This window comes from Gekko japonicus, unplaced genomic scaffold, assembly GCF_001447785.1.
Source record: "Gekko japonicus isolate JY-2015 unplaced genomic scaffold, Gekko_japonicus_V1.1 scaffold7111, whole genome shotgun sequence".
Lineage (NCBI taxonomy): Eukaryota > Metazoa > Chordata > Lepidosauria > Squamata > Gekkonidae > Gekko > Gekko japonicus.
The window spans coordinates 1-10687 of record NW_015174469.1 but is presented as its reverse complement, the minus strand read 5'-3'; the positions used below and the strand labels follow the sequence as shown (position 1 = coordinate 10687).

At 51.6% G+C, this 10687-nt stretch overlaps 1 protein-coding gene across 1 annotated transcript in view; it reads right to left on the bottom strand.

The window, feature by feature from the left end:
- Positions 1-8645, bottom strand: part of LOC107121493 (testis-specific serine/threonine-protein kinase 6-like) — a gene marked incomplete at its 3' end in the record, with an annotated part of 16833 nt that extends 8188 nt beyond the window's left edge. Inside the window, exon 1 of the mRNA XM_015424403.1 lies at positions 7792-8645. Coding sequence (XP_015279889.1) covers positions 7792-8645 — 854 coding nt within the window. The remainder of the gene's footprint in view (positions 1-7791) is intronic.
- Positions 8646-10687: the final 2042 nt, after the last annotated feature.

The window sequence follows — 10687 nt, the reverse complement described above, 5'->3', positions numbered from 1 at the left end:
GGCCTCCACAAGGACTCCCAGCCCCATCCAGGAGCTTCCCCAAGGTAGCTGTGTTAGTCTGTTGCTGCAAAATAGTCCAAGAGTTCAAATAGCACCTTTAAGACTAACAAATAGCACCTTTAAGACTAGCCTTTAAGACTAAGACTAACTGAGTGGTGGGTGTGGCCTTATGACACACTTCCGGTGATGTCAGGGGGTGTGTGGCCTCATGACACTTCCGGTGATGGCAGGGTGTGTGTGGCCTTATGACACACTTCCGGTGATGGCAGGGGGTGTGTGGCCTCATGACACACGTCCGGTGATGTCAGGGGGTGTGGCATATGCTAATGTGTTATGCTAATGAGTTCCCCTAGCTCTTTTTCTACGAAACGGCCCCTGCCTGGGCCCCTGTCCTGCAATTCATGGAAGACCACTATCTTCTTCCTTCTGACATCAGCTACCACACTCGGCTCCACCTATAACAGCACCTTTTGCTTCTGACCACCTTTGAGACCTCTCATGATTGACCGAGCCCCCCCTTTCTTTTTCTTTTCTTTTTCTCCCCCCCCCACTGTTGTTTATATTCCTTCTCATAAATCGACAACACCCACCTTACTTTGGGTACTCTGTTGGAGTTCTTACAGTTCTACACACTAAGTTGATATCTCCTCCCACATGCTCTGCATTCTATAGAATCTACATAGTAGTTGATAGTTTAAGGATGCGATTTGTACTAGATCTGTACTGTAATGCATCACTTTGAGACCATGTTCTGCTTTGATGCTCTCATTCTGCTTTGTATTGCAATCTCAGTTTTAAGAAAGTTTGAAAATTAGAAAAAGAATGAAGAATTTTATGCAACCCAAACTTCTCACGTAAGCAAAATTAGGTGAAGGTGAAGGTTTCCTTGCTTGAAAGCCAGTCGAGTCCGACTCTAGGGTTGCGGTGCTCATCTCCGTTTCAAAGCCGAAGAGCCAGCGCTGTCCGAAGACGTTTCCGTGGTCATGTGGCCGGCATGACTAAACAGCAAGGCGCACGGAACGCTGTCACCTTCCCACTGAAGTGGTACCTATTTATCTACTTGCAATTTCTTGCTTTCGAACTGCTAGGTTTGGCAGGAGCTGGAACTAGAGATGGGAGCTCACTCCGTCATGCGGCACACTCGGGTCTCAAACTGCTGAACTACCGACCTTCCGCAGCCTGCAGTTCAGCATCTCAACCCCTTGAGCCACCGCAGCTCCTTATCTTCTTATACCTACCTTCTAATACCATGGAAGGAAAGGTGGAACTCCTTGCCGAAGTGTATGCCTTCCTGCTATTACAACTGATTTCCCGGTGACAGAGATCAGTTCACCTGGAAAAAATGGCCACTTTGGCATTATACCCACTGAAGTCCCTCCCCTCCACAAACCCCGCCCTCCTCAGGCTCCACCCCCAGGACCTCCAGGTATTTCCCAACCCGGAGCTGGCGACCCTACACAACAACGCTGAGGCTGACAGAGAAGCCCTCCCAAGGTTATGGAAACCAGGGGGTGACCTGTTTGTGTGGATTGTCCCCAGGTCCACGAAGCGTTGTGCCATATCAGAAAGGGAACTTTAGATCTTCAGCTTTAAGTGGTTCACCATGGAAGATGGAGAAGAAGAAGAAGAAGAAGAAGAGATTGGATTTATACCCTGCCCTTCACTCAGAGTCAACTGCTAGGTTGGCAGGAGCTGGAACTAGAGACGGGAGCTCACTCCGTCATGTGGCAACTCGGGTCTCGGACTGCTGAACTACTGACCTTCCACAGCCTGCAGTTCAGCGTCTTAACCACTTGAGCCAGTAATTCAAGGAATGCAAGTAATTCCTATGAAGACCACAAGCCAATCCAGTGCCGGGAGTCTCTAGAAACTCAATAAATGACAATGTGCAAAAGTCTCTAAGGACCTTGATGAAGCACAGTCTCTAAGGACTCAAATTGTAAAGATGAAGTGACAACATGCATGAGACCACAGCAGACATGGCTAATAGAAGTTTGGGGTCAGTTTCTTCTGAAAAGTCTAATGGATGTTGGAAAGAAGGTGCATGAATGGCGGGGAACTTGTTAACTCAGAAATAAGAAGCTGCATGTTCTTTTCTGGCATTAGAAGTCCACAGTTTTGACTCTTGAGGGATACAGTGCCAGTCTGAGTGGTATTTGGCTTTACAGTGAGGTTGGAAAGCCAGAATTGCAGCAAGCAGTCAGCTTCTGCCAACTGGGTAACAGAACCTCCTTCTTGGCAGCCAACGCTTGGAGCGGTTGCGTTAAACAAGGAACGATATACCTCACTCGGCTTGAATTCATTAACCTTCTCATACTTGCAGCTTTCTGAGCTTAGGCACCTTTCAGTCAGTTTCCTGGCACCTCCTGGCTTTAACCCTTGACAGGGAACACCACGGTATGTGTCACAAGAGCTGGACGACCCCTCGTCGCTGTCGCTGGATCCCGACAGTTGCGGACTAGCTGCCACCATGCCCCAACTCCCGGAGGAACCACAGAGGCCTCAGACTATGGGGAGGGGAGGAGGTTACGACTCACCAACGTGTCGCCAGTGCCTCATCCTCCCCGGCCTCTGCCTTCATTCCTCCCTTTTATTCCCTCCCCGTGCCACCTGCTTCCCCCTGCGCTCCACCCTCCATCCTCCCCCTCAGCCCCGCCCCTTCCTGTTATGCAGGGATGCTGAGCCGTGGGTGTGGCTTCCTCCCAGCTCTCTCTTTCTGGCCTTAGTGGTTGTGTTGGCCCCGCGTCTCTCCCTCCCCAAGCCGCTCTGGGTCGTGGACGGGCCCTCGCCCCAGGCCATTGGCCCGGCGCGGTCCCCTTTCCTCCTCCCGAGGCTTCTCCCCATGGGGCCGGACGCTCATCAGGGGTGATGTCGCCTGGGCATCCTGGAGCCATTGGCCAACCAGGCATTGTGGCCAACCAGGCATTAGCCTGGGAAACAGTTTCAAAAACCACAACTCAGGGCAGCTGGCTGGCTACTATCCCCTCACTTCTGGGTGACATCATCACATTGGAGACATTGGAGGGTGGTGCTGTGCTTTTTGATCAGCTTGTGCCAGCCCACTTGTTACTCAAATAGGCAGTCTCCTACATTAGTTGAGGGAATTAGCCAAGGAGACAGGGCAAGAAGTGAAGATCCTCCACCTATATATACCAGGATTTTTTCCCTTCAGGAGAACTCTCAAATAAACCAGGCAGATGTTCAACCAGAAAGGTTTTTATTAAAAAAAGAATAAAATCAAAATATGCACAATAAACATACACAAGACACATATAAGAGCTGCCTTAAAAAAGCAGGGAGGAAGGGGAAAGCTTTTTAGGGAATAGTGATAATTACTAATCCTGACGAGGTCCATAGAAGCAGCAAGTTGAAGAGCAAAAAGGCCAGCATTTTGGAAGGTGAGTGAGGAGAGCCTGCAAAGTCGGGGTGTATGTGGTTGGCACCAGGAACACACACAAACACACACTACTGGGTACCAAGGTGCCATAGTTATAGGGCAGAACGTCCCCTAAAGTGGGGATGATGTGCTTGCCAGAAAACAGTGACTTAATGGCTTTATCGGAGGAAGACAAAGGTGTGTGAGAGGCTTGATGGCTTCATATGCACCAGATGGGAAGTGCAATTTGGGAAGGCAGATAGAATGAAGCATTACTTAATGTCTACCTAATCAAGGATAATGGGTGCAGGGCGGGGTACAAATCGAATTAAATAAATACTTGGATGGGAGACCACCAAGGAAGTCCCGGGTCCCGGTGGAGAGGAAGGCCATGGGAAACCGCCTCTGTTTGTCTCTCGTCTTGGAAACACTACAGGCTTGCCCTAAGTCGGCTGCACCTTAGGAGAAATCGAGCATTCTGAGCTGGGTCTCTCTGATGCTCAAACGTGCTCTTTGCAAAAAGTCCAAGCAATGTTAATTTTAATATTTTAAACTACGGTTTAATGCTACTTTCAAAACGTGGAAGTTAGTAGTGGTAAGAATTGCAGCTGAGTTTGATTTCCCACCCACCCCTTCTTGCCTTTCTGAATCTTTCCAGCACATGCCGTTAGCGAGTGACCTTCCCGCGATTACCATCTGCTCGGAGAGGAGGGTCGCGGGGGTCTCCGGCTCTTTGTGTGTCTCCTTGTCCTTTTCACCCCAGCTGCTTTCCCAAGCTTCTCGAGGAGGCCAACATCCTCTCGAAACATTCGCCCGCATGTCCCGTCTTCCCCAAGATTCTCAACAGATGCAGCTGCCGAGACTGGTTTGCTGCTGGTGGCAGATTAATTGCACTTGGAGTATTTCCATTTGGGGGGGGGGGAAACAAATGAAAACTTTGGGACAAATGATCTACAAATTGAATGGGTAAAATCCAAATAAACTTTCTTGGGCTTTGTAGATGCAAGGTGTTAATAACAACAACAACAACAATAATATCACCAGGAAAGGATCATAGAATCATAGAATGTTAAGAGTTGGAAGGGACCTTGCAGGTCATCTAGTCCAAACCCTGGGTTAGGACGGGGGACTTACTTTTGCCCTGTCTTTGGCTTCATGAATGGTGACATACATGCTCAGTCTTAGAAAAGGGCAAAAGTCCCTTAGCAACTTAACATTTGTGGCAGGGTATGAGCTGTCATGAGTAGCTGCTCGCTTCTTCGGTAACACACGAAAGCTCATCCCTTGCCGCAAATTTTGTTAGTCTTTAAGGTGCTACAAGACTCTTGTTCTTTGCAGGAGGAGGAGGAGATTGGATTTCTACCCCGCCGTTCACCACCCAAAGGAGTCTCAGAGCGGCTCACAAACTCCTTTCCCTTCCCCTCCCCACAACAGACACCCTGTGAGGCAGGTGGGGCTGGGAGAGCTATTGAGAGAAGAAGGAGATTGGATTTATACCCCATGGCCCTTCACTACCTGAAGGTGTCTCAGAGCGGCTCACAAACGCCTTTCCCTTCCCCTCCCCACAACAGACACCCTGTGAGGTAAGTGGGGCTGGGGGAGCTATTGAGAGAAGAAGAAGAAGAAGAGATTGGATTTATACCCCACCCTTCACTACCCAAAGGAGTCTCAGAGCGGCTTACAAACTCCTTTCCCTTTCCCTCCCCACCACAGACACCCTGGGAGGGAGGGGGAGCTCTGAAAGAACTTATGACTGACCCAGCAGCTGCATGTGGAGGACTGGGGAATCAAACCTGGTTCTCCCAGATTAGAGTCTGCGCCCCAGTTTGATGTAGTTAAGTGTGCGGACTCTGGGAGAACCAGGTTTGATTCCCCACTCCTCCACTTGCACCTGGCCGGATGACCTTGGGCAAGCCGTAGTTCTGATAAGAGCTGTCCTTGAAAAAAGATCAGTTTCTGTCAAGAGCTCTCTCAGACCCGCCTACCTCACAGGGTGTCTGTTGTGGGGAGGGGAAGGGAAAGGAGTTTGTAAGCCGCCCTGAGACACCTTTGGGTAGTGAAGGGCGGGGTATAAATCCAATCTCTTCTTCTTCCTAAACAATACACCAAACTGGCATTCTGCTGCTACAGACAGACAAACACAACTACCCAATCCTGATCTACGCCCAGCCTTTGTGGTCAATAAATCACAACTTTGGTGTGCCTTAGTTTCTTCCAGTCCAAACTGCTGGTGGTAACAATTCCAAGAATACAGCCAGGGTTGCCACGCCAGCCTTCAAATGGGGCCTGAAGTTTTCACAGAATCAAAACTCGTCTCCAGGCTACAGAGAATGGTTTCCTTGGAGGAAGGGGCAGCTTCAGAGCGTACACAATACAAGAACATGTGGACACTCAATGAAATTCATGAGCCGTAGGCTTAGAAGCGATCAGAGGAAGTCTTTCTTCACCCAACAGGTCAATAACAGGTGGAAGTCACTGCTGCGAGAAGTAGTGGTGGCTACAAGCATAGACAACTTCAAGATGGGATTGGATAAACATCTGGAGCAGAGGTCCATCAGTGGCTCTTAGCCACAAGGTATACATAGGAAGTCTCAGTCTGGGGCAAGGGATGCTCCGTATTCTTGGTGCTTGGGGGGGGCAACAGTGGGAGGGCTTCTAGTGTCCTCTGGCCCCACTGCCAGACCTCCTGATGGCACCTGGTATTTTTGGCCACTGTGTGACACAGAGTGTTGGACTGGATGGGCCATTGGCCTGATCCAACATTGGCTTCTCTTATGTTCTTATGTCTGGGGCAGTGACGCTCTGCAGGGGTCATTTCGTAGAAAAAGAGCTAGGGGAACTCATTAGCATAACTCATTAGCATATGCCACACCCCCTGACATCAGGGGCCCGGCGGTGGACCTGCAAGGCCGGCGGGAGTGCAAGGAAGCCCCGCCAAGGCCCTCCCTGGCCCCAGGCAGGCAGGGGTGGGGAGAGGCAGGGAGGAAGCAACTTACCCTCCCTTTTCTCCTGCCTCCTCCTGGCTGAATGAGGGCTGGAAGCAGGAGGCGGGGCTTCGTCATGTGCCCCGCCCCCTGCACCTCACCCGGGGGAACTGCGTTCCCCCCATACCCCCCCCCCGAAATGACCTCTGACGCTCTGTATTATTGGTGCTTGGGGGGGGGACAAAAGTGGGAGGGCTTTTGGAGTTCTGGCCCCACTGGTGGACCTCCTGATGGCACCTGATATTTTTGGCCACTGTGTGACACAGAGTGGTGGACTGGATGGGCCACTGGCCTGATCCAACATGGCTTCCCTTATGTTCTTACGTCTGGGGCAGTGATGCTCTGTGTTCTTGGTGCTTGGTGGGGCAACCGTGGAAGGGCTTCTAGTGTCCTGGCCCCACTGCCGGACCTCCTGATATCCCCTGGTATTTTTGGCCACTGTGTGACACAGAGTGTTGGACTGGATGGGCCACTGGCCTGACCCAACAGGGCTTCTCTTATGTTCTTGTGTCTGGGGCCACACTGGGCATGATTTGCATGATGAGAAAACAATTTGCATAATATGAAAATGAGGTATCCCTGATTTGTCCCTGTTTAGCCTTTGAGATCTGAAGAGTCTGGGCTAGTTTGGGCCATCCAGGTCTCGGGGCAAAAGACATACAGAGGTGGTTACCCGTTGCCTCCCTCTGTGCAACAACCCTGGACTCCCCTGGTGGTCTCCCCTCCACGTACTAACCCAGGGACGACCCTGCTTAGCTTTTGAGACCTGGCGAGTTTGGGCTAGCCTGGGCCATCCAGGTCAAGGCCCATCGAATCTAGACGACTCCTTTCAAAATAAAGGCCCTCCAGGGTGTGCACATCATTGCAAACGTGAGCTTGGGATGTGACAAAAGAGAAGGAACGCGGTTCAGAAAGGACAGGAAGCACAGAGCGGTCGCCAAATGGGAGCGTCAGGGTTTATTTCTATTTGACTTCAGTCAACACTTTGCAGCGGCGATGCCTCACTGCCTCACCCGCCCGTAGGCAAGCGGGGGCTCTACGACGAAGTCCAAGTCTTTCGATGTGGGTCACAGCCCATTCCTGCCACCACGGCCCACACTGGTGTCCATTCATGCTCGGCTTTGGGTAGCGCAGTGTTCTGTGTATTCTTCGGTCAATTTTTAGCAGCCCCCCGCTCACCTGGACAACTGCCGATATCCCAAGTCATGGAAATCTCCGGACATTCCCATTGTTCTGTCAAAGACTCTCATTCCCGTAGCACCCAATTAATATCACCTCTCTGAACACCACTGAATGGCCGCTCTCCTCTCACATGGCTTCTGTCTGCTCCATAGCTCCGCTCGGTCGTTATTGCTTCAGCGTCTTTTCTTCTCGCACCAAATGCTCCATCAGGTCAAGGCTGAAGCGCCACGAGTCCTGGCTCTACTCTACCTGGGAGGGGTCTCTTTGTTGACGAGTCCACTTTTCAGCCAGCTGCTTTTGGCCACTTGACCCACCGCAGGTCGGGAGGCGGGACTGAACTGCAGCAGCTGGGCGATCAAAGCTTTGCAGGGATCGGGCAAGGCGGGAATACCCTCTGGATAGAAGACTCCCTTCTTTTGGCGGCGAGGCATGCTGTGGATGTGGGTGTCGTCAAAGGGCATGCACCCGGTTACCATCACGTACAGCACTACCCCCAAGCTCCAAATATCGTACTTCTTGGGGTCATAGGGAATGCCCAGCAGCACCTCAGGGGAGGCGTAGGCCGCAGACCCGCAGTAGGTGGTGCTCAGGTCCGGATACCCATGCGATTCCCTGCCAAAGCCAAAGTCAGTCAACTTTGCCCTGCGGGTATCCGCGGTGAGCAGCACGTTCTCGCACTTGAGGTCGCGGTGCACCAGGTTGCGGTCGTGCAAGTAGCGGACGGCTCCCACGACCTGGGAAAAGATGTCCCGTGCTTCCGGGGTGCAGGGCAGCTGCCCCAGGTGTTGCACCAGTTGGAGCAAGTCAGTGGAGGCGGCTTCCATCACGATGTACAGCTTCCCATTGCACACCTCAATGAACTCGAAGACTCGCACGATGTTGGGGTGGCGGATGGCCCGTAAGATGGAGAGCTCTCGCGGGAGGAACTTGTGCACGAAGTCAGGGGGCGCCCGGCGTCGGTCGACCACCTTGATGGCGAGCGGCCCTTTGTACTTGGCCGAGGTGGCCACCCTCACCTTGGAATAGCTCCCCTCGCCCAGCGTCTGGCCCAGCTTGTAGCCGAGCTCGCTGAGCCATCTGTCCCCTCCAGAACTCTTCGACATGGTGCAGGAGAGCTCCGACGGGAATGACCGGGGCCTGGATTTCAAAGCTAGGGTTGGAGTCCTTTAACCCATTTTGTTGTGGTGGGTGTTGATCTTCACCCCCCCATTTTCCCCACTAAGTGTCTTGAGGCAGGAGCAGCAGACAGACTAGCCGGGTATTGTGATGTCCCAGGAGTGTCACGGGTCACTCCCCCTTTGGGTTGCCGGGGACATCTGGGCCCTCTTCATACCTGCCATTAGGGCATGCACAAACCCCAAGGGACTCGTAGCGATCACTTCTTTACATTTACTGGTATACCTTTTTAAAACTTGGGACTTGGGGCTAAGGGCGATGCCGTTACAGAGCCGATATCCTTCATGCGGAATTTAAATTCCTTACGGGAAATGCGACTGAACAAACACTGTGATGTGATGGCTACGACACTTAGGCTCTGATCAAACACAGAAGTCGCCGCGGGATACTCACGGATGCCGGGCGGATTCAACGGGCGTGATCACACAAGGACATCTGGCAAGCGCTGTGCACCCGTTGGCAAGCCGTCGCATTCCACCAAAGATTCGGAGTTAAAAGCTACTGCAGAAACTCCACTATTTTACACTTGCGACGGGCCACAGATGGACGTCCTCCATCTGATCGCTCCAGCGCCACATGAAGCGCGCCGGAGACATGCGCCGACCTACCCTCGATTCCCTGCCATCGCATCTGATCGTGTTCGGCTGGGTCACAAGTGCGGCACAGCGATAAGCCACGCCTCCCCCCCCGCGTTCTCTGGCCGGTGTGAATGGGACTTTAATAAATCATAGCATTGGGAAAAGTGCAGAAAAGGGCAACTAGAATGATAGAAGGGTCGGAACACTTTCCCTATGAAGAAAGGTTAAAGCACTTGGGGCTCTTTAGCTTAGAGAAATGACGGCTGAGGGGTGACATGATCAAGGTTTACAAGATGATGCTTGGGACAGAGCAAGTCGAGAAAGAAGTCCTTTTCTCCCTTTCTCACAAGACAAGAACTCGTGGGCACTCAAAATTGCTGAGCAGTTGGGTTAGAACGGATAAAAGGAAGTCCTTCTTCACCCAAAGAGTGATTAACACCTGGAATTCACTGCCACAGGAGGTGGTGGCAGCTACAAGCATGGACAGCTTCAAAAGGGAATTAGATAAGCATCTGGAGCAGAGGTCCATCAGTGGCTATTAGTCACAAGGTATAGATGGGGACTCTCAGTCTGGGGCAAGTGATGCTCTGTATTCTTGGTGCTGGGGGGGGCAACAGTGGAAGGGCTCCTGGTGTCCTGGCCCCACTGCTGGACCTCCTGATGGCCCCTGGTATTTCTGACCATTGTGTGACACAGAGTGTTGGACTGGACGGGCCATTGGCCTGATCCAACATTGGCTTCTCTTATGTTCTTAAATCTTTGCATATTAAAGATTGTATTACATTATACATAAATAAATATTTATAATACTACAAGGGAAAAGCCCATCCATCTCCATCCATCTTTTCCTTGTTGTAATATAAAGTTTTATGTTTATCTCCCAGGTAGATCGGCATTCAGTCGTATTTCCTGTGAGGGTAACTGTGATCCCTCGTGTGGGTCCCCCCGCCCCAAATTTAAATTCTTGGCATCTCCACTTGAAAGGGAGTGCAGTCGGTAGGGTTGCCAGGCTCCAGGTGTAGCCTGGAGGGCTCCCGTCATTACAACATCTCCAGATCGATCAAAGTGGGTAGCCATGTCGGCCTGAAGCGACAGAACAAAGTTCGAGTCCAGCGGCACCTTGAGGACCACCAAGGTTTTATTCAAGGCGTGAGCTTTCATGGGCACGCACGCTTCGTCAGACGAAGAAATGGAATTGCAGGTCATAGTTGTATGCATAGATGGTGCCACAATGTGCATGTACACGAAAGCTCACACCTTGAATAAAATTTTGGTGGTCTCAGAAGTGCCACTGGACTCGGACTTTGTCCTAACATCTCCAGATGATATCGGTTCCACCTGGCGAAAATGGCTGCTTCAGAAGGTGGACTCCGTGGCACTCTGCCCCAATG